The 27,847-nt window shown below is 36.0% G+C and overlaps 1 protein-coding gene, 1 long non-coding RNA gene and 1 pseudogene across 8 annotated transcripts in view; 1 reads left to right on the forward strand and 2 right to left on the reverse strand.

The window, feature by feature from the left end:
* The window catches only part of LOC123796675 (uncharacterized), a 43,537-nt gene extending 33,239 nt beyond the window's left edge, over positions 1–10,298 (forward strand). For all 3 annotated transcript variants that reach the window (XR_006780801.2, XR_015722237.1, XR_015722238.1), the window contains 3 exons: positions 195–293; positions 1,428–1,526; positions 9,853–10,298. This is a non-coding gene — a long non-coding RNA (uncharacterized LOC123796675). The remainder of the gene's footprint in view (positions 1–194; positions 294–1,427; positions 1,527–9,852) is intronic.
* LOC123797540 (centrosomal protein of 19 kDa pseudogene) lies at positions 6,504–6,960 on the reverse strand (annotated as a pseudogene).
* Positions 10,299–15,210: 4,912 nt separating the features above from the next.
* The window catches only part of TTK (TTK protein kinase), a 41,736-nt gene continuing 29,099 nt past the window's right edge, over positions 15,211–27,847 (reverse strand). For 3 of the 5 annotated variants that reach the window (XM_045804183.2, XM_045804165.2, XM_045804172.2), the window contains exons 15-22: positions 26,732–26,889; positions 26,451–26,602; positions 25,313–25,437; positions 23,380–23,460; positions 19,147–19,323; positions 18,708–18,792; positions 18,291–18,391; positions 15,211–16,400 (exon numbers count right to left, since the gene is read on the reverse strand). In XM_045804183.2, the coding sequence (XP_045660139.1) occupies positions 16,317–16,400; positions 18,291–18,391; positions 18,708–18,792; positions 19,147–19,323; positions 23,380–23,460; positions 25,313–25,437; positions 26,451–26,602; positions 26,732–26,889 (963 nt within the window). In that variant the 3' untranslated portion in view covers positions 15,211–16,316. The remainder of the gene's footprint in view (positions 16,401–18,290; positions 18,392–18,707; positions 18,793–19,146; positions 19,324–23,379; positions 23,461–25,312; positions 25,438–26,450; positions 26,603–26,731; positions 26,890–27,847) is intronic. The other 2 variants (XM_045804189.2, XM_045804179.2) reach the window with 2 other exon arrangements.

Consider the following 27,847-nt stretch of genomic DNA (forward strand, 5'->3'; position numbering starts at 1 on the left):
GGCATTTATAGATGAGAAAAATAAGATTAATCTATTGATTGCTGAGATTGTAACATCTATCCTAATATCAAAATTAGAATAGAAACGATCCTCATTTCCCTTATTCTTTGCTTTGGTTAATTGTTCACATTCCCAATTTTTACTTTGTGTCTCTGCAGTAGGATAATGTAATATTTTGGTAATTTTTTTGGCAGGTACTCTCTTACCCAATTCCGTTAGGCCTGGCCTCAAAAGTGTTTCACGTTAACGTCTCCCTCTTTGCTGCCTGATCCAAGTCTCAATGCAAACAAAAGGTAAAAAGTGGGAAAACAGATGTATCTTAGTCATCAAAACCACATGTTGGGGCAAGAAGCCCATTTGTGTCATTAAAATGCACCAAAGGGCAGTAAGACTGGGGGTGAATCTTAGGGTATATCTAGACCTCCTTTTCCTCATTTGCACAATGAGAATTTTAGTGAGGTGATGTCTAGATATCTTCTCATTTTCTACTTCTCCCACTGCCCACTGCTGACAGCCCTCTTTGGGTGAGCTTTCTTTTTCAGCGATCATAAATAAAGGAAAAGCTGTGTATCTGGATACATGTGGATAGGTGCTATACATGGCATCACTGACAGTCCACTGTGTACTAGGCATTTTATGTTAATTGTTCTATTTAATCTCAAAATAATGTTGTGAGGTGTTATTAACCAAATTTTACATAAGACAAAACAGAAATTTAGAGAGATTAAGCAAGTTGCGTGAGAACACGCAGTAAGGGATGGAGCTCGGAGTCTAGTGGGTCAGCCCCTCCCCCCCCTTTACATTAAAACAGACTGCCAATCATGCAAATTAGCGCAAACCAATGTGTAGACTGTAAAGGCCAAAATTATTCTTACTCTATTCTAAATACCACCAAAGATCTGTTAGGGGTGCCTGGCTGGCTCAGTAGGAGGAGCACATGACTCTTGATCTTGGGGTCATGAGTTTGAGCACCACATGGGGTGCAGAGATTACTAAAAAAATAAACTTAAAAAAAAAGATAAAGTGTGTGGGTTTTTCAGGTGGTGTACAAGAAATTAAGAATTCCAAAAAGTTATCATAGGATCTTGCATTTACAAGAAGAAATGGAAAGAAAGAGATGTCAAACCAAGTGAATAAAGCTCAGAGGAAAGGACTGCTATTTTGGGCTGGGACTTTCTGGGCAGCTTCACAGAGATAATAGAACTTAAAGTTATGGAGCCTAGAGAAAATGTCTTTGTCTAATAAGCAGAACACGGACATGTATATTATTTAGGGTGCTTCCAACTACATAAAACAGGTAATATACAACTCAGCGTGGCTTAAATATCAAGAAAAATTTATCTCATATAACAAGAACTCCCAAGGTAAGATGGCTTCTGGATTAACTTCATGCTCTAATCAAGTACCCATGATTTTTCTACTCTCAGGGTCTGCCCTTTTACTCTTAGTGTTCCTCATGGTTGCAAGAAAGCTACTGCAGTTCATCAAATTAAATGCAGACATAACCACATCCAGGCGAAAAACAGGTATTGCTTCTTCCCATGAATTTATTTTTAAGACCAAAGACATATTTTCTGGAGTCCCCCAGCAGACTTCCCTTCATGTTTCATTTGCCAGAAGATATACACCAAAGCCTAAACCAATCACTGACAAAACAGACCACCAAGTGGGATTTAAGCCTATCAGGATTAACCCCTAGAATTGAGAACGGAGCCACTCTTCTGAATTCTTGGAGGAGGGGTGGATACCTCTAGGGAATCACAGTCCTGCCCCTAGGCAGATGGGGGAAGACGTAATGAGCAGGTAATTAGTGTGACTACCTCACACAAAGATAAGGAGGTGGCAATGCTCTGGAAAGTTGACTACGGAGAGGGCTTCAGAGTCCTAAGGGGACAGGATTGGATCAATAGGTTAAGTAGATCAGAATGAGTATTTTCAGGACTACTTGTTGAAAATACAGAAAGAAGAAAGGAACAGATAAAAGAACTTATCTTTGGGCAAACAGAAAGATGCTGTATTATCTCCTTCACATGTCAGGAAAATAGGGTTAATTTCGAGGGATTTTAGTGCAGTTTCTATTCTGTCTGGATCATCAACTCATTTTCTAATATTCCTTAAAATTGTGCTTAGTTCTTTCATTTTCAAAATTGTTCTAAACATCTAATATATTGCCAGCACTTTTCTTATTCCTTTGCTGTTGACCATGTCTTTCATGCATAATTGATTATTTTCTGACCATCAGGCAAAGGGCCCCTCCAACCTTAAGAGGCAGAAATGAAAGGATGAAATGACAGACTTGGAAGTATAGGCCACCACGTATAAATTCTAATATAGAAATGGACAAAAAGGAAAGAGTTTTCCAAGTTTAGTCTTGCCAAGAGTAAGAGATCTCTTCAAACTCAACAAAATCTCAAGGCCAGTTAAGTATAGGAAGAAATATATTAATGACAGCAAATATTTATTGAGTATCTATGTTGTACCAAGCACTACACTAAGCACTTCTCATATATTAACTCATTCATTCCCCACAATGACCCCACAGAGAAGGTACAGGGTCTTCATCTGCAAAATGGGGATAACTAAGGCATGGAACAGTTCAATGACATTTCCAAGATCACACAAGTAGTAAGTGGCGGATCCAAGATTCAAACTCTGGTATTTGGCTCAGACATCACTCTCTTTCCATTACTGCCTCTTTATGAGAATGTACTAATCGGACTAAAGTTTTGCTGTAAATCAATAGTAAAAACAACTCATATTTATTACTTCTTAAATATCTGGCATTGTGCTAAGCACTTTCAAGCATCTAAAATTTCTCTTCAGAGCAATTATGCAAGGTATTATTATTTTGTAGGTAGAGAAACCAAGGCTTGGAGAGATTAAGCAATTATATACAAAATTACACAGTGCATGACAGAGCCAGGATTCAAATTTAGATCTGAATACCTCCAAAGCCATATCCTTACTTCTGTAAACAATGGAAATAGACTTGCAGGTGAGGTGAATTAGCATGTAAAGACCAAAAGAATACGCAGGTATTAAAGGCCAAGTATATGCCAGTCACTGTGACGGGTACTTTTTCATCATTATTTCACTTCATCTCCGTTAGTAACATTTTTTTTAGGATTAGGTCTCACTTTTGAAAATTTGGGATCAAGTTAGGTATTAATTATTCTTGTCTAAAGATTCATAAAATATAGACTCCTAAAAAATATAATTATTTTTTTAAGGCTATAGAAATTTTAAAAAGAGAGAGAGAGACCTAGGATGGTTGAGTCAGAAGACCTAGATTTCCGTTTCCGCTCTGAAAATAAACAGCAGTGCATTTTTGGGCAAGTTGGCTTTCTGGACTGTTTTTCACGTAAGAAATGGCACAGGTTGGCCTGAATGACTTTGTTCTAAACACAAGACAGTCCTTTTAGGGATTTCTGCAATGCATGATTTGGGGAGAAAACAGTTCCCTGGCTCCTGGTGGCTCATGAGTATCAAAATCACTCAGCTCACAGAGTGAGACACAATAAAAGGGAGTTTTACTTCATCACCCTCTCCCTTGAATCCTACTCACATGCCCATCTTACTCTTGGGATTCCTACTCACCAGCTGTCATGAGGATGGCATGCCCCTCCCAGGAGAAACAGGGTTCACTTAAATCAGACTGTCCACTTGCACCGTTTTCCTGTCATTTCCTTTCCTAATCTGCTCCCCCAACCCCACTGCTATATATCCCGGTGTCTGACCCCTATTCACCTTCCTTAACTGTTCTTCTTCAACCCCCTTTACAGACTTAGGCATTCAGCAAGTATTTATCAAGTGCTCACAGGGTATATCTAACAAGGGCTTTTTCTTCCCTGTTTAGTTCTTTTAATCAAAAAGTCACCTTTAAAAAAAAAATCAAAATTTGATCATCTGCTATTTATAGCCTTGTTTCCCAAACATGCTTCATGATGGGAAACATTTGGGTACGTATTCAAACTATGGATCTTTAGGACCTTCCCCTGAAGAATCTAGTTCAGACGCTTAACAGTCTGAGCCACCCAGGCATCCCAAGGGTGGTGGTTTTAAAATAGTAAAGAATAGGAAGATAGTATGAAAGAAATCGGTGTGTGGTGAGAATAGGTACACTTAGGCAAAGCAGAAAAAAAGGGAGATAAAAATTAGACTTAAAATTTATGGACCACAAATAGCAAGTAAAAGAACGTTGGATTATAGGAAGAAGATGAAAAGTTCAGTCTGTCATAGTAGAGTTGCTGCTTGAGTAGAATTGTTCTTGCTTTGTTCCATGGTGCCCCTGATCATACCAGCTGGTGAGAACAAAGTGAATGCCGAGATGTGCAAGACTACAAGGAAAGAGCTCTGGGCACTCACGGGATAAACTGGGTAATCAACAATTGACAGTGTCTTCCAACCTGACCTGACCCAGTTAGCAAGTCTGTCGCTGGCTGAGCCCTGTAGCATTGTTTCAAATCAGTCATTTATGCAAACTCCCACCCAAACCGGAAAATCCTGCCGAGGACCAGAACAACTGTTGTCACTTCACTCCACACCTACCTGGAGGCTGTGAACCTTGACTCACTAGGCCACCCCCAAACTTCAGCACTCTCCCTATCTTTTGTCCTTACCACAAGGGGGCCCTTTCCAGCCCTACAGAGTTTGGGCCAGCCTCAGAGAATGGAGAGGAAGGAGCCTCCAGCCTGGGGTGGGGAAAATATCTGGTTATGAGAGTCAGCTGGTGGGGAGTCCTCACAAGACAGGGGCTGCCAGGGATCCCATCAAAGATAGCAACAGAGTGGGGAGAGAGGTCAGCACTCTGCTTCCTGCCCTCACCAGCCTCTCAGAGCCTGGGCACACACAGGCGCACTGCTTGCCCCTTGTGTTCTGTCAACACTTCCATCTACTTGCTCTAGCACAGTATCAATGAGAACTAGAAAGTCAATGCAGGTCATCTGGGCTACAGCAAAAAAAAAAAAAACCCAAAAAAAACCAAAAAAAAATTATTCCCCCTCATTTCACAAGAAGAGGAGAAACACAGAAATAAGCACCTGGAGGACAGGGACTTCAGTTTACTTCCTTTATTTGGACATAGATATACTTTATCTAGGAGCGTGTATCATGTGATGCCTTTATGGAAAGGCAAATCCCTAATTCTGTATGAAATCCTGTCAGGGGCCCCTGGGTGGCTCAGTCAGTTAAGTGTCTGCCTTTGGCTCAGGTCATGATCCCAGGGTCCTGGGATTGAGGTGCACGTCCGGCTCCCTGCTCAGTGGGGACCCAGCTTCCCCCTCTCCCTCCACTGCTCCCCGCCACTCATTCTCCCTCAAATAAATAAATATATCTTAAAAAAAAAAAAACAAACAAAAAAAACCAGAAACCCTTCCTGTCAGTCAAGGGCATGTCTGCAAAGAGTCTGCCTCTGTGAACATCCTTCATTCCTAAAATCCAAGTGTTGCAAAGCAGGTCACTTGGAATGGGTGGTAGCCATAAAAGACATCTTTTTTTTCTTTTCTCTTTGGAAGAGTGAATCATTTTTAGTTTTATTTAATGAGTATTAATCTCCTTGCAGAAAACATAGAGTATCTGCCAATTAAACTATATTCTTAACAAGAAGAAAGATGTATCTGTACACATATAACCCGGTTCAACAAAGATCTTTTTGTAGATCCAAACTCATGAATAGGCCGTAACTGGCAATGCCTATTATCCATTCGTTATGGCTACATTTCCCATTTTACAAACAAACCTCTTTATTTACAGGAAGAGCTTCAGAGTTTCCGAATATCTCTAGTAGAGGTTTCCTGATCCTGGAGCAGCAGAATGCCCCTGCTGTCCATCAGGTGACATGCACTCGCAGCCGCAGGGCATTCTGTAGGGCTACTCTCCAACTCCGGGGTTAAATACAATAAAGACATAGTGCACACAGGATAATCCCTTGGTAACCGTCCATGCCCTCCAATCTTACCAAACTGGAGTTTGCTTACAGTTCCTTAAATAAAATGTTCTGATCCCTATGTCTTTACCACTACCTCCCCTCCCCTTTTTTCCTCCCAGTATCTCTCATCTGGAATTCTATGTAAACTTTTATCCAAACACTATCATTTTGAGGGCCAAAGTCCCATCTCTCTACTAAAGGACACAGTCTTCCCCTGACTATTCTACCCTACGGTCATCTAGGCTCTGACCCTCTTTAAACTTTATCAAGCATTTGGCTCAAATCTTTGTGCTGCCTAATTCTGTTAATAGCTTTTCACGAGTTTTAGTTATCTTCCAGTTAGGTTGTAAGCTCCTTAAAGGCAGATTCCTATATTCTAGTTTTTGCATATTCCTCAGGCATTTACATAGTAAATATTCTACATGTACTGGTTTTTGAAAAGTAACATGGTCAATTCAAACTTGACCCAACATGTATATTTACTGTTCTTTACAGATTTTTCTAGAACTGTGTTTATACAAAGGATGTCCCCAAACGGATTTTCTGCTAGCCCAATCAATTCTGATATCAGAACTCGTCAGCTGACTCTGTGTTGTTCATCCTGTGGGAACTCAACTTCAATGTCATAAATGAAATTGGGATCATCCTTCTTCTGATTTCTCTCAAAAAGTTTATCCACGATGCTCTTTCTTTTAGCAAGTTCCTTTTCATCTAGTTTGTTCAGGTCTTCCTCAGGATCAATTGTTGTTTCCCATTGAATTTGTTCCATTGTTTCTACTAAACTCTGCTCCCACAAGTAATCTCGTAAAAAACTGAATAACTTCTCTGGCTGACTCAGGGACGCTTGTTCCATGTAATTCTTGTGTCGTGGATTATTCTTTAATTGTTCAGCAGCTCTGTTACAATCTGAAAACTTTGAAGTTTCGACTGCCATAATGTGTTGGTGACCTTTCTCCTTCATTTCATTCTCATAGATTAAGATAGTAGTTGGAGGCCAGAACCTAATTCCATTATTTCTTGGCAGTGCACATCATTCTCACATACACTTCAGGGTAAATCAGAGAAAATCTGATGAAAATGTGTCAGTCACATAAGTTTCTGCTGGAAGTGGAGGTGGAGATAGGGAGCTCCCCAATACAGCTTGCAGGACTGCATCCGGGGTCGGGGTCTCCATAAAGGACATCTTATTTTGTCTACCACTCTAGGGCTAGCCAGTTTGCTGATATAGCTAATATTGTTTCTCTATAAGAAACATAATTCTTTCCAGGAAGAAAACTTACATTCTTTCATTCAAACAATATTTATCAAGTGTCAGCTATGGACCAGGCATTATATTAGGTGCTGGAAATACAGTAGTGAACAAAACTAATAAAAAGCTTTGCATTCTGGCAACCGGTATTATAATGGGGGGAGAGGGAGATAAGTAGTAAACAAAACAAAACAAAAACACACCTAAATCAATTACAGAGAATGTTAGAAAGATAAATACTACAAAAACCAATAAAGCAACAAGGAAGATTATGGTGTAGAGGGGCAGGGGGATTATGATTTTAAATATGTTACTTAAGGAAGGCCTCATCAGGAAAATGACATTTGAACAAACACAAGATGAGGAAACAAGCCCAGTGACTGAGGAAAAAGGATTTAGAAGAGAGAATGGCAGCCCAAGGGCCATAAGGCAGGAAGGTGCCTTCTGCCTTCAAGATCTGGCTACATACAGCAGGACACCTATCCTTCAAGGACTTGGGCTTTCACTCTGAATTAGATGGGAGTCAGTTGGAAGGTACTGAGCAGAGGAGCAAAGCGCCTTAACTCATATTGGAACAAATCGCTCTGGCTGTCATAGATTATGTAGGGACAAAAGTGGAAGCAGAGAGAACAGTGAGGGAATTACTGCAGTGACCCAAGGTGATGTAGGTGCTGGTGGTGAGGACTGAATTCTAGATATATCTTGAAAATGGAATCAACAGAATTTTCTGGTTGGATAGCCTTTGTCTCCTCCCTAAAATATTGTTTAATTAAATCTATTCACAAAGATATTAAGTTGGCCACCACACATTAGGCATAGTTTAAATGTAAACCCAAATTTCAATTGCCAAATCTGATATAAAACTGCTGATAATTAAAAAAAAAATTCCATGACGGTATCATGATCTCTATTTACCTGTGGATTTATGTTATTAGCTACATTTTAGGACAAATATTAACTTCAGTTCCCATTAATTCTGAATTATACACAAAATAAAAAATAGGGAAATATCCTTGTACATTCACATCATAGGACATTACAAAGGAATCAAAATTATATTTATGACGGGTTTAAATGACTTAGGAAAATGCTTGAGAAAGGTAGGTGGAAAAATAAGAGTACAAAGTTATAAATATATTATCTCAATTATGCAAATATGCCAAATGATAACAATAATTCATGGGACCAATGGGATTGGGAGTGATTTATGCTTCTATTATACTTTTCAAATAGATTAAGGTGAGACTATTATTTTCCTTTGATAGTAACATAAAAAAAAAAAACATCATGGCAAGATTCACAAGCAAAAGCCTCCATCTATGGTTGCCTTCCATTTACCCAACAAGATGAGATGGAGGAGGCAATATGCCAGGTTTATTGATGTTGATCAGAGTCCCACTGAAGGGGAGAGAGGCAACATGCTACAGTCTGCACAAATATGCCACCCTAGCATCCCTAATCCTTCTCCAAAGGTGTCTCTTCACAACACCCCATTCTCCACCACCAAACTCCTATTGGACTTTTCTCCAGAGTACAGCTAGCAACTCCATCCTTGCTCCATGACTAATTATCATTTTCCTCACTTGCAAATGCTTTTTTAAAAAAGGTATTATAATATCCTTAAACTAAGTGGAGACTCTGGAACAGAATTTCTATTGGATCCTCTCTGTTCCACTTGATGGAAAGCCAACTGTGTTCTTGCCTCTTATAGTAGCAAGAATGTGAACAACCATCCACAACTACCTCCTCATTTCACCTGTGACACAGGGGCTTTCTGACCTTATTCTCTCAAATGTGCTAATTTAGTAGATTTCTAATAACAGCATACAAATTAATTCCATATACAGATATATATGCCTCTACAAACATCCAATAAACATTATTACTTTACTAAAAAACAGTAATGTAATTATTAATACATTTCTCTCTTCAATATGATATGCTCGCTTTCTGGCAGTAAAAGTGGACAAGTAGAGCAGAGAGGAAGAAAGAAAGAAAATCAGAAAGAGGAAGGGTGAAGAACCATGGAGAACATCCCAAAGTTACTTGGGAAAATAGCATCAATTAAAAATCCAAAATGTCATGGCAAGAAAAAACAGAATATTTTTATTCCCTGTGTCACTCAATACCTAGTAGTCCTAGAAGGCCCTGAACTACGGGGTAAGAATCCCTGATTGAAGCAAAGTAAGAAAGAGTATTGTTGTATCTTCTTAATTTTAATTAGTGCTGTTCAGCATGTATTTTTAGCCCTCTTTCTAGACACATGATCATTACATTAAACCACGCAACTTCTTTAGCCACTGAATTGTGAGAAGGATGTCATTTTCAAGTGGTAATTTTAAGAAACTATAATTTATCATGCTTTCCCTTTCCATCTGCCACAGCAAACAGATTGTGGGGCACCAGATAGCCTGGGTCCAAGAGTGAGCGCAAGGCAGAGCAGCGTCCTCCTCCCTCCTCCACAGGCGTTAGTGAGAACTAAAATTTCATTGTTTAAAGCTACAGATATCTTTCAGGGTTACTTGTTACCATGGCAAAACCTAACCTGATTAATACTGATACTGGTTTAAGGTAATAGCAAATGCTGGTGTGAAAATTAAAAGGAAATCTCATTTAGAATGGAGTCAGGATGTTCCCAGTGGGAGCTCTTATGCCCTAACACTGTTCTCAATTACAGATCCAACAGGAAGAGATGGACCTTGCACCTGGATACTATTTTGCTATCCTAATAGGAGGAAGAAAAGTTTTCCTCCTTTCCCAGGCAACGGCTCAGCCAATGAAAAGCCGCTGTACTTCAAACTGCCACTTTACTACAATGGAATTTTTGTTTATATCAGACTTCCTATTGTCCCCCTTTCCTCTTTAAGTGTTCCTCTGCTTTGTTCTGTGGACTTGCCTACCTCTGCTGTAGCTTGCTTGTTCCAGATTGCAATTCTCTGCTATTCCCAAATAAACCCAGCTTTTGCTAGTAATATATCTGGCAGTTTTATTTTTTAAGGTTAACACTGGCTTCCTCTGGAATTTCCAATAATTGAGATCAAACAAATCAGAGATCATAAACAAGGACTGACAAATTCACAGGAAGTGTGAAGAGTAAACATTACAAGGCTGAGACTGATATCCTTAAAAAGGTCTGCGTGGAAGGTTGCCTTTGGCCAGAGTATAGGAACTCAAATTTCTGGAGAGTTCCCAGCATTTCCTAAATAATGAGTGGCTTCCAGTGCCTGAATTGTGGGGTACAAATAATGTGGTTTAAGTTTAAATACCTACTTTCCTTCTGGGAGCCTAAAATCTGGACACGTGTTAGGCAAAGTGTGAGTACATGACCAGCCCCCTAAAACACCCAGAGTGACAAGTCTCTAATGAGTTTCTGTGGTAGACAACATTTTGTAGGTATTGTCACAACTTTCTCCTAAGTGCATCCTTTGTGAGTCACTGGGAAAGGACACTTGAAGCTTGTGGCTCATTTTCTGCAGACTTTGCTTCATCCACCTTTTTCCCTTTGCAGATTTTGCTTTACATCCTTTCACTAATAATAAATCATGACAAGTGTAACCGAATCCTCTTGAGTTCTAGCAAATCTTCAAACTTGGAGGGTGGTCTTAGAGACCTCCAACATGGTAAGAAAGCAATGGCAGAGTCAGAAGAGAAAACAAAAAAAGAGATCCCAATTAAAAAATTTCAAGTCCTGGAATTACAAATATGGAACATAAAATTGTTCCATGTAAAATGACTAAAGAAATAAATGATAGAATCACATTTGAGGGGAAGAAAATAACCAAGAACAGGCAGGTTTGAAAAACAACCAAATGAAATTTCTAAAAATGAAAAAATTTAAAGAGATAATGGCTGAGAATTTTTCAGAATCAAGAAGACATATGATTCCATAGACTTGGAAAGCATAATATACACCAAACAGGATTAAAAACAAAACAAAATCAATGACAAGACATATTTTAGTGAAACAGCAGATCACAGAGCTTTAGATCTTAAAAGTAGCCAGAGGAAAAAGGGAGATCACTTCTATAGAAATAATAGATAGATAAACCCTGAAAAAACAGTCTCATGAAAATGAGTGAATTTAAAACATTTTCAAATAAGCAAAAAAATTTTCACTATCAATGGATCTTTGCTAAAGGAATTTTCAAAAAGCATACTTCAAGATAGAAGGAATATATAAAATGGTAAATGTTGTGAATCTAAAGTATTTCTGTATAAAATGATAATAGTAATCTGGGGGTTATAATAGGATAAAACTAAAATACAACATAATTGTCATACAAGTTGTGCTAATGTAGTTAAAATACATTAAAATCTTTCTTACTTGGTTGAGATATTTGTTTAACTTGGTTATTTGTCAAGTTAAATAACTTGGTGAAATTTAAGACTAATTACTATAAACAAAAAACCCAAGACTTTAAACCTTCTAAGCCATCAGAGGGAAAATTATAGAAAAGAAAAACAAACACAAAACTTAAAAAAAAGAAAGAAAGAAAGAAAGAAAGAAAGAACAGAAAGAGGGTAGGAGCAAGCAAAGAATAAAGGAAGAATACAAGTAGATTAAATAGAAATGCAAATATATGATGGTAGAAACAAATTTACTATAATCATAACAAATATTAATAGATTAAAACTTGTCAGGCAAAAGAGACAAATAACCAGTGATTGGATGAAGTAAAATTCAGGTATGTTATTTACAAGGGATACTCCTAAAAGGTCATAGAAAAGTTGAATTATAATTACACTCACACACCAGGTAACCATTAACCAAGGGAAACCTGAAAATGCCACATTTAGAAGAAATAAATACATATTTAGAAATTAAGAAGATCCCTATGAAATCATAAACATGACACTTAACTAGGAAGATAAAAAAATTCTAAGTTTGCATGCACCTAGTGAAATAGCCTCAAAATATATAAGGCAAAATAAACATAATTTAGCAACCAAAAAGTAGTATTTTAAACATATTTATATTAGTCATGCTAACTTAAGAGCTTGTCCCTTACCTAAGAGTGTTTTATTGTTTCAGGAAACATGTAATACATTGTAATTTTTCCATTTAACATAACAGAAAATAGGCTCCTGGTTAGGAGTTATTTTTGCACAGATTATCTGGTTTTTTAAAAACAGATTAAATATGAGACACCGATATATTGTTCAAGAATATATACATATGTGATCAAATTATTTTTAAAGAACAAAGGAAAGGTAATTTAGATCAGCCCTCCTAAGGACAAACTTAAAAAAATTAAAAAAAAATAATCATAAAAAGAGCTAACATTTAGTGGTAGGGAACCTCAAAGATGGCCCAAGATGATTTCTGCCTTCTGGTTGTCACACCCTCATTTTGAATATTTTGAATAATGAAATGAAAATGAAAACACAACTTATCTAAGTTTGTGGGACGCAGCAAAAATGGTACATAGAGAAAAATGTATAGCACTGAATGCACATATTAGAAAAGAAGAAAGTTCTACAATCAATGATCTAAGTTTCTACTTTAAGAAACTAAAAAAAGAAAAGCAAACTAAATCCAAAGAAGAAAGGAATAATACGAATTAGAGCAGAAATAGATGAAATTGAAAACAGTTAATCAATAGAGAAAAATCACTGAAACCAAAAGCTGACTCTTTCAAAAGATAAATAAAATCAATAAGCTTCTAGTCAGACTAAGGAAAAAAAGGACATAAATTACTATATCAGGAAAAAAAAGAAAGGACATAACTATAGATCCTATGGACATTAAAAGGATACTAAAGAACTACTGTGAACAACTCTATGCTCATGAATTTGATAAACTAGATGAAATGGATCAATTTCTTAAAAAACACAATTTGCCAAAATTCACACAAGAATAAATAAACAGGGCTCCTGGGTGGCTCAGTCAGTTAAGCATCTGCCTTCATCTCAGGTCATGATCCTGGGGTCCTGGGATTGAGCCCCACGTTGGGCTCCCTGCTCAGTGGGGAGTCTCCTTCTCACTTTGCCTCTCCCCCTACTCATGCTCTCTCTCTCTCTCTCTCAAATAGAGTAAAATCTTAAAAATAATAATAAAAAAAAGAATAAACAACCTGAATAGGTTTCTATTAAAGAAATTGAATCAATAATTCATTACCTTCCAGATGGGTTCCCAGGCCCAGAGGGGTTCACTGGTGAATTCCGCCATATATTTAAGGAAGAAATTAGATGCATTCTCAACAAATTCTTTCAGAGGATAGAAGCAGAGGGAATACTTCCTAACTCATGCTATGAGGCCAGCATTACCCTAATACCAAACCCAAAGACATTACAGGGAATCTATAGACCGATATCTCTCATGAATAAAGATCCTAAAATCTTCAATAAAATATTAGCAAATCAAATTCAACAATGTATTAAAAGAATTGCACACCATAACTAAGTGGGCTTTATCCCAAGTAGTCAAGGCCGGCCCAGCATTCAAAAATCAATGTAATTGATCACATCAACAGGCTACAAAAGAAAACTCACATGACCAATATTAATAGATGCAGAGAAAGCAACTAACAAAATCTAACCATCTATTTATGATAAAAACTCTCAGGAAACTATGAATAAAGGGGGAACTTCCTCAACTTAATAAAAAGTATCTTTAAGAAAACACACAGCAAGACACCTGGGTGGCACAATGGGTTGAGTGTCTGACTCTTGGTTTTAGCTCAGGTCATGATCTCAGGGTCCTGAGATCGGGCCTGCGTTGGGGCTCCACACTCAGTACGAAGTCTGCTTAGTTTCTCTCTCCTCTGTCCACCCCCCCAACTCTCTCTCAAATAAATAAATAAATCTTAAGAAAAAATACAGCTAGCATCATATTTAATGGAGAGAAACTTGAAGATTTTTCACTGTGACCAGAAACAAGGCAAGAATTCCCCCTCACCACTCCTTTCAACAGCATATTGAAAGTGCTAGCTAATGCAAGAAGACAAGAAAAGGGTGCCTGGATGGCTCAGAGCATGCAACTCTTGATCCTAGGGTTGCAAACTGGAGCCCCACGTTGGGTATAGAGATTAAAAAAAAAAAAAAAAAAAGACAAGAAGAAACAAAAGGTACGCAGATTGGGAGGGAAGAAATAAACTGTCTTGTTTGCAATTTTACATTCTTCACAAAAATTAACTCAAAGTGAATCACAAACCTAAATGTAACATAAACTGCAAAACTGTAATACTCTAGAAGATACCATAGATGACCTTGGGTATGGTGACGACTATTCAGTCACAACATCAAAGGCACAATTCATGAAAGAAATAATTGATAAGTTGGAGTATATTAAGATTAAAAACTTCTGCTCTGTAAAAGACAGAATCAAGAAAATGAGAAGACAAGCCACAGACTGAGAAAAAATATTTGCAAAAGACATATGATAAAGGACCACTATCCAAAATACACAGAGAATTCTTAAAACTAACTTAATCTTAAGGAAACAAACAACTCAATTTAAAAAATAAGCCAAAGACATCTCACCAAAGATGGTAACAGCTGGCAAGTAAGCATATGAAAAAATACTCTACATCATGTGTCATCACAGGAATGCAAATTAAAAGAACAATTATATACTACTACATACCTATTAGAATGGCCAAGATCTGGAACACTGACAACTCCAAATTCTGGCAAGGATGTGGAGCAACAGGTACTTTCATTCACTGCCGAAGGGAATGCAAAATGGTACAGCCACTTTGGAAGACAGTTTGGTAGTTTCTTAAAAAACTCAATATACTCTTACCATCAATCCATCAAACATGCTCCTTGGGGAGTTGAAAACTTACGTCCACGAAAAACCTGCACACAGATTATAGCAGCTTTATTCATAATAGCCAAACTCTGGAAGCATTCAAGATGACCTACAGTAGGTGGATGGATAAACTGTGTTATATCCATACAATGGAATATTACTAGGCACTGAAAGAAACTGGAGGAAATTTTTTCTAAGTGAAAAACTAATCTGAAAAGGCTATCTACTATCTAACTCCAACTATATAATGTACTGGAAAAGGCAAAATTACTGAGACAATTAGAAAATCAGTGATTGCCAGGGATTATGGAATAGGGGATGGATGAATAGGAGGAGCACAGAGGATTTTTAGGGCAATGAAATTACTATGGTGGTTATTTGTCATTACACATTTGTCCAAACCTATAGAATGTACACCACCAAGAGTGAACTGTATGTAAACTACGGACTTTGGGTGATTATTATGGTGTGTCAATGTAGGTTCATTAATTTTAACAAATGTACCAATCTGGCGGGGGATGTTGATAATGAGGGAGACTGTGCATGTGTGGGGGCAAGAGCTATATGAGAAATCTCTGTACATTCCCCCTCAATTTTGCTGTGAATTAAACCTGATCTAAAGAAAGAGCCTTAATCTAAAAACAAAGTGTATTAAAATCTAAAAAAAGAAAAAAGAGGCAGGGGAAAGAGTCTACTAGATTCAGTCCTGAAGACTCTAAGACTACATTTGGAATTACCAATTACCAAGCAAGTCATACAGTGAGGGCATGCCCTATACAACTTATACCACAGATACTCTAAACACCAAGCAATAGATATTACAAAGAATCAGAGAGAATTAAAAGAACAAATTATAGCCCTAAAACTCTGGACTGTATCAGTACCATAAAGCAATCGGGAAATCTATTTTGGAATTCAAACCCTTTGGAATTTTCTTTTTGAAGTTCATTTACCAAGATCTACTCTTGTGTCTTCCCTTAATTCAATTTTTATTAAGTATTTTGCTGCCACACCAGTCGTACATTTGAAGAAAATAATTACACAATTTTTACAGTTTAGTGTCATCTTACGCTACAAAGCTTTATTTACATAGTTCTTTAGAATATATTTCAGGTGTTCACCCACTATTCTAAGTGTGAAATGGTATCAAATAAGAGTAGACTTACAGGAAAGCATAAAAGAGAGAAAATAATTCTACTACTTAATATATACAGTATCATTAGTGGTTATTCTTTTTACAGTTTTCTTTTGAGGATAATCCACTGAATTTTTCTGCCATTGACATTTCAAGGTGAAGTTTTCTTTAAGAGATTTCCAAAGAGACTCAAGAGTATAACAGTTCAATATATTTTACAGGTGATATCTGACAATTTATGAGTAGCTGCAAATCATTTTTTCTCCCATTTTTTTTCGAAAGTCTTGGATGAAGAAGAATCATGCCTTTCACCACTACTATAGTGGTCATATAAAGTCTGAAATGAAAAACACACACCTATTTTGTAACTTCTAAAATTCAATGTATTATCAGATGAATAAAGATAACTACATATATTCTAATATTTAATGAATTTCTCTCTTGTTCTTATAACTAGAAAATTATTTTATAAACTGTGAAGATAATTAAGAATTGTAACCACCTAGCTTGGCCTAAAAATCCACTATCATGAGATATAGCTCCATCATTCTATACAAGAAATGTAACATAGCCATTAATAAGCATATATATACATCTTAAAGGCCTTCTTGTTCTCCCGTATTTTTTCTTATAAAACCAGTCTTAGAGAAATTGCTACACTTTAAAATACACTCATCAGGGAATACAGTTTCAGATGATATTCCAACTAATAAATAGGTGACATTAAAAAAAATACAAATTGTTATATAAATAAACACAATTAGCTATATTAAAATCTACATATTTTAAAAGATTTAAGGGTAAGCCAACATTTAACTTATAAAGATAAAAGACATCTCTACCATGAAGGAACACATAACCTTAGTAGTAAAGGTAACGAATCCATCTCAATTTTATTTATAAAAGGCCCTAAATAATACACTGGTAGAAATTTAAAACATGGAGATATGACATAGAGTAAAATTATAAAACAAATTTTGTCCAACTTGAATTCCTAAAGCCATTGATTTAACCATGAGCACTTAAGAAAATTTAAGAAAAAAATTAACCTTTATGTCATGAATGCAAATATAATAGTGAATGTATAGTAAATTCCTCCAGAAATATATCCAAGTTCTTGACATCTTAGATTGGCTTTACCCTACCCAGAGAGCTAAGAGTGTTTTTAATTTAAGCTCCCATAATTTTATAATAACATTATTACTGAAATAAATAATTAGTAACTACTTGGTAACTAAACCAGTTGGTCAATAAGCATACATAGCATTCTATAAATGACTAGGGGTTTGAGGCAATGAGATCCAAAAATGGTGGTATAGATATAAACAAACACTGGGAGGCTGAAAGGTAGGTCTGAGACATTTGCTTTGAGAAATGTTCTGACTGCTGTACACAGCTTCAAGTCATTACATGCAACAAATACTGAGACTTCTCCCAGGTGGCTTCTGGAAAAAAAAAATGGCTAGAAGAAATGAATTCAAAAGCTGTGTTAAGAATGTTGTTGATTGGGGGCGCCTGGGTGGCACAGCGGTTAAAGCGTCTGCCTTCGGCTCAGGGCGTGATCCCGGCGTTATGGGATCGAGCCCCACATCAGGCTCTTCTGCTATGAGCCTGCTTCTTTCTCTCCCACTCCCCCTGCTTGTGTTCCCTCTCTCGCTGGCTGTCTCTATCTCTGTCGAATAAATAAATAAAATCTTTTAAAAAAAAAAAAAGAATGTTGTTGATTGATTGATTTTTAAAGATTTTATTTATTTATTTGACAGAGAGAGACAGCCAGCGAGAGAGGGAACACAAGCAGGGGGAGTGGGAGAGGAAGAAGCAGGCTCCCAGCAGAGGAGCCTGATGTGGGGCTCGATCCCAGAACGCTGGGATCACACCCCGAGCCGAAGGCAGACGCTTAACGACTAAGTCACCCAGGCGCCCCAAGAATGTTGATTTAAACAACAAATTCCTTATGAAATTTATTCCAGTTGAGACCTGACAGCAATTAGGAATGAACCTAATATGACAATATACTTTCAATTATGCTACTGCAGAATAAGAATGTAAATCAACTGAGTCTTTATTTGACAAAAAGCACACATTAAGTATCTAAATGTAGAAATACACTTCATAGTTGACCTGATGATTGGACCAACTTTTCTTTGGATTACCTGTTTAAGTGTCTTATTCACTAAACTATATAAAACATTTAAAAGTAAAGTAGAAAGAGAATAGACTTTCTTACTTTAGCAGCTTTCAAAATGGAGTTAGGGGAATTCAGACCAACGAGTTGGCCCAGAACATATTTCATTTCTTCAGTGGTGCCCTTAGCCATCTGGTTACCTGCTAAAAAATATAATCAATAATATGCCAGTACCAATAAAAAATATAAAATCACATACAAATACATTCTGTTTAACATCACAATAACTGCTTCTTGTAATTTATCACTCATCACAGCCACTTACCTAGGATAAGTAAATATGAATGCCAGCATAAAAAAAAAGCAATTTCATTTATTTTAGCATTTTAGCATAAAAGGAACTTCCTTAAGGAAGGAGGCAGGCTGGAAAAGAGAAGCTGATTCATATTCTGTTTTTTGTTATAGCTATACATGTGTTTGTATTAGTAGTTACTAATAAACTGATTTTCAAAGAAGTACCTGGATGAGTTTGAATTTGAACATATGGATGTGCTAGAAGCTCAGGAATGGATATCCTCTGTTTAGGGTCCCTTATTAAACAACACTATAAAAATAAGAATAAAAAAAAATCAAGTTTTCTTACGTAATATTGATACAGTGTCTTTCAAGATTGTATCATACTACAGACCTTTCTTCCTAGATAGCCTACTCAGAAATAACAAGATTATTTCACAAGTCATTTTTACAAAATCCTTAACTATTCATAAGTTTTAAAACACCTTCAAAGTGAACTTAACATGACTTACAAAGCTAATTCATTCAGTAATCCCTTTCAATAGATCAGATATATCTATCAAAGCCAGTTACGTAATTCCAGTGAGTTCAACTATTTCTTCTAAGCAAACAATTTAAGTATATGAAATATTGTTCTTCTATATCCATATACTATTAATGTTACCTTTAACACATCTTGAAGATCTTTCTCTGGAATATCTGGAAATTCAATTTCATGATTAGGGTCAATTATGGCATGTAATTTAGAAATCTGATTAATTATATGCTGAAATGGTGTCTTCCCATAAGTCATATAGTACAAAATGCATCCTAAGGACCAAACATCACTTTTAGGGCTTATCTAATTGGGAAAAAAAAAAAAAAGAAAAAGAATAGTAAGTTGCTGTAATCTTAATATAAAATTAAATCTAAGAATATTTTATACACACACATACACATATAATCCATAACATTTAAAATCATAACTAAACCTCAATGAATGGGCAAGTACTGGATTAGGTTTACATGAAAAACACATCTTTTTCTAGTTTTTGTTATATTTGGTTATTTTATCAAGAGATGAGCTTTAAGTCTCTCAACAAACTCATAATTAAAATATTTCAGCTGGAACATATATTATGTTCTTGTCAGCTTGTAAAAATATAAAAACCAAAAACTGCAAGTTTTAAATTTACTTGTTTTCTCCAAAATTACTGGATTACTTTAAATATTTTTTAAGATTTTATTTATTAGAGAGAGAGAGAACACACAAGTGAGAGCAGGAGGATGTGCAGAGGTAGAGAGAGAGAATTCCAAGCAGACTCTGTGCTAATAAGCGTGGAGCCCGATGTGGGGCTTGATCTCACCACTGAGATCATGACCTGAGCCAAAATTAAGAGTCAGATGCTTACCTGACTAAGCCACCCACGTGCCCCAGGATTAGGATAAATTTTTATATAAATTCACAACATATAAGTATGCATAGATTTTAAAAAGGTTAAGTTGAGCTATCTTAAACCCAAGAACCCATGTAGAGCCAGGCTGGGCTGGATTTGAATCCTGGCCTTGTTACTAGCTAGTAATTTTATGTAGCTCCAATTCCTCACCTCTAAAATAAAAATAATAAAAGTACATTGTCATGGGCATCTAAATGAATGATATAACCATGAGATATGGATAAGCATAGAGAGTAATTTCTGGGTATAGTAAGTAATCAAGAAATGTTACTTACCATTAAGTGTTCTTTGTATTAAATAATCTCATTAGAAATAATGCAATATTATAACAATCATCATTTTGACTTTAAAAACATAAAAAAGATAAAACATAGCAGTGGGCATAATAAACGAGAAGGGTTAAATTCCTTTTAAAATGTAGGTAGTCAAACATACGTTAAAACAAAATATAACTACATGCTCTCAAAAAAGATTCATCTAAACCATTGAGGAAAAAGAAATGAACACATAACCAAATAAAAAAAGAGAGAGAAAGAAAAAAACAGAATAGGAATATTAATATTAGAAAAAGAGAATGAGAACATAGCAAAATGCTTTTAACAGAAGAAGGAAAGCCATTTTTGATAAAAGGTACAACCAACCAAGAGATGATAGTCACAAACATCTATGCACTGAAACTACATTTAATAGAACTATATTAAGTAAAAACTATATGAAATTCTTTTGGGGGAGTGGTAGAGAAATTTTAACATGCCTTTCAGAAAATTGCAGATAAAACAGATCCCACTATCTGAACACAGAGAAAACTAAAAATTAATAATAAATAAAAAAAACCTTCCCCTCCTCCAACTTAACTATCTGGAAATTAAACCCATTTCTAAATAAATCATGGACTAAAAAGGATTTCAAATTAAGGAAAAATGGCAGTGGCTGTGGCAACATAGCTGTTCTTATTTATTTTTTTAATTGAAGTATAGTTGACACATGTTACATTAGTTTCCGGTGTACAACATAATGATTTGACAACTAGATATACTATGTTATGCTCACCGTAAGTTTGGCTACCATCTGTCATCACACAACTCTATTACAACACCACTGACTCTATTCTCTACGCTGTGGGTTTCATCCTCTGACTTATTCATCCACTCTTCACCCATTTTGCCCAATCACTTACCCCCATCCCCTATGGTAACCAGCATTGTTCTCCGTATGTATGAATCTGTTGTTTATTTGTTTTGCTTTTTAGGTCACAGTATAGTTTTTCAATCTGCCCAAATCCCCAGATAAGATAGAGAAGCCCGGCAGCAAAACCATATACATATAGAAAATATTTACAACAAAACTAAGTGAAAAACTATACCCAAGAACCCCAGAATATGGAAACAAACTACCAACAGCCACAAATCCTGTATGGTAGAGGTATTTGAAACAGAAAACAGAGGGAAATAGTGAATGTGCCTGATAGATCTCAGAAGAGAAACTCCAAAAGGCCAACGGATGTTCATTGGAAAGTAATTTGAGAACAGAGCTAGACTGGGAGGGGTTTGAGCTTTTTACCAGCAGGGACTACCTCACATGTTGGGATAAAAAATTTGTCTTCTATTCAGAATCATTAAGGCCACTGGATAGCAGGTGTTTCAAATGACTGGAGATTTACCCGTAATATTAAAGCACTGAGTTGACAACTGAAAAAATCTGAACTCTACATGCAATTCAAAATAAATCTTATTTTTTTTAATCTTATTTCATAGTATTTTAAAACTGAAGTTGCAAATTTTAGAAATTAATGAAAATAAGAAACACTACAAAAAAATGTATAAGTAGAAGTTAAATTCAGAATAAAATTTAGTTTTAATGTTTTAATTAATAAGATTGCAAAAATTAAATTAGCAAATATTTAAATCCAGAAACTAGAGGGGTTCTTGGGTGGCTCAGTCCGTTAAGAGTCTGCCTTTGGCTCAGGTCATGATCCCAGGGTTCTGGGACTGAGTCCCACATAAGGCTCTTTGCTCATCGGGGAGCTTGCTTCTCCCTCTCCCTCTGCCTGCCACTCCCCCTGCTTACGCTCACGTGCGCGCTCTCTCTCTCTCGCTGTGTCAGATAAATAAGTAAAATCTAAAAAAGAAAAAACGTCCAGAAACTAGGGGAAAAAAAAAAAGGAAACTGAAGCAAATAAAAATAATAAAGATAAAAGCAGAAACTAATTAGAGAGCAAATGAAAATAGAATAAATGAATAAATGAAGACTTTGTTTTTTAAGATTAACAAAACCTTAAGTCAATCAAGAAAAAGAAAAAAAGACAATAAATCTAAGTATGAAAAGGGGAAGCTAAAAAGATATAAAAAGAATTTTATGAGACTATCCGACATGTTATACCAGTTATTTGAGAAGATACTTAGAAGCCACAATTTTCTAGAACAGAAAATACACTTAGTAAATACACATTATCAAGCAATTATTTTGAGCTAGATAATGTATTGATTTCTTTCTCATTTAATCCTCAATTACTTTTTTTTATTTTTATTTTTTTTTAAAGATTTATTTATTCTGAGAGGAAGAGAGAGGGCGCACACAGGTAAGTGAGTGGGAGGAGAGGCAGAGGGAGAGGGAAAGAGAGAAACAAGGTGGAGCCTGATGGGGGCTCAAACTCAGGACCCTGCTGAGATCATGACCTGAGCCAAAATCAAGAGCCCAACACTTAACTGACTGAGCCACCCAGGCACCCCTCGATTACTTTTTAAATAGGCATTGTTTGTAAGCCTAATTTATAGATGAAGAAAGTAGGCAAATTAAGTCACAAAGATAGTTGTTAATGAAGAGGCAGATCTATTGCTTGAATGCAGGTACCTGGACAACGTGTGCTCGCGTGTACTTTGTGACACTGCTGCAGAGCAAGAAGGATTAGCCTGGAAGCCAGACGCATCCTGGCAGGCAAAAGGAGCCCAACAAGGGACACCAGTGAGACACAAAAAGCTCACTGAGGTGGTGAAATTAGGTAAATGGGAAAGTAGCCTGTGGCAGGCTGGGAAAAAATTACAGACTAGAATTATACTTGGAAATGCAGAATTCACAAATGTATAAATGGTAAGAGATAAAATGTAAGAATCAAAGAGGAAACAAAAGACTTCAAAGGTTATCAATTCAATATCCAAATCAGAGCTAATTTAGTCTTAATTTCTACCTTTAATTTTAAAATTTAAAAATATCCTGGGAACATTTCTTATTGGAGCACACTATTGAGACATCACCATATTAAAAGCACAATATTAAAAGAACAGTCTCAAATCAATAAATAACAGTGAAATTGAATCCCATGGCAATTAGCTTAAGAAAGCAAGGTCTCTATAATGGCCTAAAAAGTTTTAGAACTTAAGCAACTTGAGTTAGCTATTAAGTTTAATCAGAGAATATTCCCTATTGATGCCCAATAAATCGGATGTAAATAACCTTCATAGTACCTTTGACTTGGATTTCCCATTCTCTCTTGAGGAAGACATATCTTTGATTGCTTCTGGTGGCATATAATTAACTGTACCAACCTGTATGCCAAATCACAGAAAACACAAATCACTGAAAATACGTTACTGTGCCTTAGATTTTTTATTTTATTTTTTATTCTTTTTTTTGCCTTACATTTTTAAAAACACAAATGTCAGACTCTTGAAACTTGAATAATTACATATTGCAGTAATATTTTTTAAAAACTCAAGTAACTGACAACAGTATTAGGACAAAAATTTTTTCACAACTCCAGCAAATTGGATTCATAATCAGAAAAGTTACTCCTTTCAGAATGCTGAGCTTTTTCTATGATGATGGAGAGCAACTACCATAAAACTGCCGAAGTTAAAATCATATTAAAAGCCATAAACTTTGAAGGAATTGGTATCACTCATTTTTGTGCTGGAATAGACCTAGAATAGTTTTTAAAAAAAAAAAATCAACCAACCAACTAATCAAAACTCTAGCTATGTCTCCAAGTATTGCCTGGGCCCCTGTCCAGAGTGAGATGGGGCAGGTATATAAGTCATGCAAGAGCTTCCACGGTCAGATTATGCCAACCTTAAAAGGCATTTATTTTATTCTAAAACAAATGGTTCTGTTTTCAAACACAGAATACCTGTACTTTAGGACCTTGCCATAGAAGATATCTTCAAGCTGATTTACAACTAAATGTTCAGTCCTATCTTTTTTTAAAGATTTATTTATTTTAGAGAGAGAAAGAGCGTGTATGCATGCATGTGACAGCACGAGCAGGGGGAGGGGCAGAAAGAGCAGACTCCCCTCTGGGCAGGGAGCCTGACCTGAGGCTCCATCCCAGGACACTGAGATCACAACCTGAGCTGTAATCAAGAGTCTGGACGCTTAACCCACTAAGCCACCCAGGAGCCCCAGTGTTCAGCCACATTTGTGATACAAAGAGAAGTCACTGTCAAACAGAATCGTTTCAAGGGCATGCTGTCCATCTATTCCTCCTAAAAAAAAATCTGTTTTACTTCTAGGATTATGGCAGATCCACATCAGAAATCTGCATACGTGGAACACATCATCTTGGCTCCAAGCAGGATTGTTTTTGGTTATTCTTTGGTGTCATCACCTTAGTTTTTACAGGGACAAATTTATTAGGTTTGTGACTGCATATCCTATTAGAAAAATGCAGTTCAATACAGTATTCATTATGGTGTCTCCAATATGAAGGACCACTTGAGAAATTTTTTTCACGGGTGCCTGAGTGGCTCAGTCAGTTAAGCGGCCGGCTCTTGATTTTGACTCAGGTCATGATCTCAGGATCCTGGGATTAAGCCCCACCTTGGGCTCCCCACTCAGTGGGGAATTTGCTTGAGAATTCTCTCTCCTCTTCTCCCTCGGCCCCTCCCCTCACTTGTGTTTGCTCACTCTCTCTCTAAAATAAAATAAATCTTTAAAAAAAAAAAAAAGAACAAATATCTAAAAAAAGAATTTTTTTCAGATGCAACTGATAGGAAAAGCTTTACTTCTCCAGAAGAATGAAATGATCTTACCTAATGGACAATGAAAAATATGTAACTGCAATTTCCTCTTTGGTTGTTACCAGGTATTTCTGAGACAAAGTTCCAGGTGAACTCAAGATCATGACCAAGGTGATCTCCAAGACAGGTGTTATTGCTTCTCTACCTCAGCTATAGGAAAATCATTCAAAATTGCTGGATTTATTTCTACCTGATCTGGACTTTCTATACTAAAGTGTATTAAATATGGTTTTGATTCTTATAGTATTTATTCTTATACAAAGGTTTCAAATACTTTGAAGAATGAGGTGGGGAAAAATAAAATCCCGGTTAGCAATATACTTTACAAGTGAAAAGGAACTGAACTGTAGTACGCGGTAATCAACCATGCATTACGTCTTACCTGAGAATCTTTAACAATACTTGTTGTATCTGGTTGCATTTGGTTTGCAATCCCAAAGTCAATTAGCTTTAGCATTCCATCAACTATCAGAAAGTTAGCAGGTTTCAGATCACTGTGAACGATGCCTTCAAAATAAAAATCCATTGTAATGTTAGACAATGTAAAACATTCTAAGTACAAAAAAATTTCACAATCCACTGGCCGAGTTGATTCCTTTAGTTAATCAAATTAAATGCTAATTTTTAAAATGTGAATATTTTCTAAAAAGATACAGCACTCTTCTAATTTTGCTGCTTAGATAGAATCACTTAATTCTCATACCAGCACTGAGTTAAGTAATGTACTATTACTACCCCCACTTTTAAGAGAGGAAACTAAGGCAGAGTTTAAGTAATTTGTTCAAGGTCATACAGCCTAAGTGACAGGGCCATGACTTGACCCAGGCTTCAGCTTCAGAGTTTATGATCTTAACCACTGTGACTCACCACCCACAACATAAATCATAAATTATATTGCCAGGTGGTAAGACCCTAATGCCCCTGACACCTCTATCCCTACAATCCTGATCTTAATCATTGGTGAATTATCTTTTAATTATAGGAGACATGAGAGAAAAAATTACAATTATCTAGGTTAATGGTTATTTTTTAAAAAGGATAAGGTAAAGGCAGAGAAGCCCTAAAGAGAATCAAGTCTAAGTAAAAACCAACTTAGGGCTAACAATTGAAAAAGAATAAAACCAACTCCCACCCAGGGCACACAATACGAATGACCAGGAGAATGAGAGAAATAAACATCTTAGATTTTTGAGATGCCTGAACCCAAAGTCTCATATCTGCTATATCCAAACTATTTGGAGACCCAGGATAATGGACTATGTTAATACTAATAAAGATATGGGTACATTTTGCATTGTGGATGCATTATGGTGTGGGGACTTGAGTACATGCACTATATCCTTTGGTAAACAATGCTTTAAAGCAATGTTTTGTCCCTTCATCGTTAAATGAGCTTCCAAATATTTAGTTTATCTAGTTTAAAGGTGCCAATAACAAATACCTAAAAATTATAAGTGTATTTCTCTAAGATGACATTATTAGTGATTATTATAACTCTGCATATAAAGATTTTTAAATACCATGTTGATGAATTGTGTAAACTGCCTCCAACATATTTTTCCAGTAACTTTTGCGTTCCCATGGATTGATGGATTTTTTCTTTTTAAGCCAACTATTTAGGTCTAGATTTCCACACTCCATTACCATGTAAATGTACTGGTCCGTGATTTCACTGCCATTAAAAACAAACAAATAAAAAACCCAAAACAATACATGGTTAGGTTATACCATTAAAATTTACTGTAAGTCTAAAGAATTATAGCAAAAATAGTTTTCTTTTCAAATTAAAAAAAATTCTTACTAATCATAAAGTCGGATGATCTTATCACTGTGTTGTTGTAGTTTATTCAAGTAAGCAATTTCATTCCGGTAACTCTCAATTGTTTGATTATCTGCTTCTTCTAAGTTTACATATTTTATGGCATGTATCTGTTTCTTTTCGTTCAAAACCTGGAATACCTATATAGTAGAACAAAGGGAAAAGTTTAGGATGCACTAGGTCAATTTTTAGGTCATAATTTTACATTATCATAATACTTCTAAATTTATTAGAATTTCAGGTTATGGAATACTGATACGAATAATAAATGTGTCTGGGCTTATTTTGAGTACTGAAGGAAAAAAATATGTGAGGAGAGTTAAAAGACCATTCTCAGCTACCTATGACAATGGGCATTCAATAATGCAAAGGGGTAAACCTTAAAAATTTTTATATTAACACGTAAAAAAAGAATTTAAATTTCGTATATATTCATAACACTCTGTTGGATGCCTTAACCAGGAAAAAAACCAAAAGAAGAAGACATTAAAAAATGTTAAGAACATCTAAGGGCTGTCATAAAGAGTCAATTCATTTCACAGATGGTGTTTTTTCCATTGTGCCTGGAACTGACATTTCATTCATGCGGTAGAGAGTATTTTAAAATATGTAATAATTGTAAGCTATCTGTATATTCAGTTGTGAAAAGTGGATTAGGTCCAATTTTCAAAGTCAAGTTGACAGGAACAAGATGTTCCTATAAGCCCACTGTCTGGATCTCTGAGGTCCAGGTCAAACTGCTCTGGCTATAATGACGGTCAACCTCTAAGCAACATTGATGGGGCAGATAATACATTTTGAAAAACAGAAAGTACTGTTAACGTGTCCAACTTTCAGCAAACATGCAATAGGGATGAGGCTTCAGAAATGCATGAATACAAATACGAATGCCAGGGTAAGCATGAAAAATTACATTCATTTATCCCTTTGGACACACTGAAGTAAAATATCATTAACTCAAAATTCATTTAACCTTGACTACCCAGCAGGTTGGGGCAAGGAATAAGAAAAGAACGGAAGTGTATATGAGATTCATGCATTGCAACTGCACTAATAAGCTTACTTTAAATTTTAAATACAAACTCTAACAAAGTATTA

This window comes from Ursus americanus, chromosome 29 (genome assembly GCF_024610735.1).
Source record: "Ursus americanus isolate L20-20 chromosome 29, mUrsAme1.1.p, whole genome shotgun sequence".
Classification (NCBI taxonomy): Eukaryota; Metazoa; Chordata; class Mammalia; order Carnivora; family Ursidae; genus Ursus; species Ursus americanus.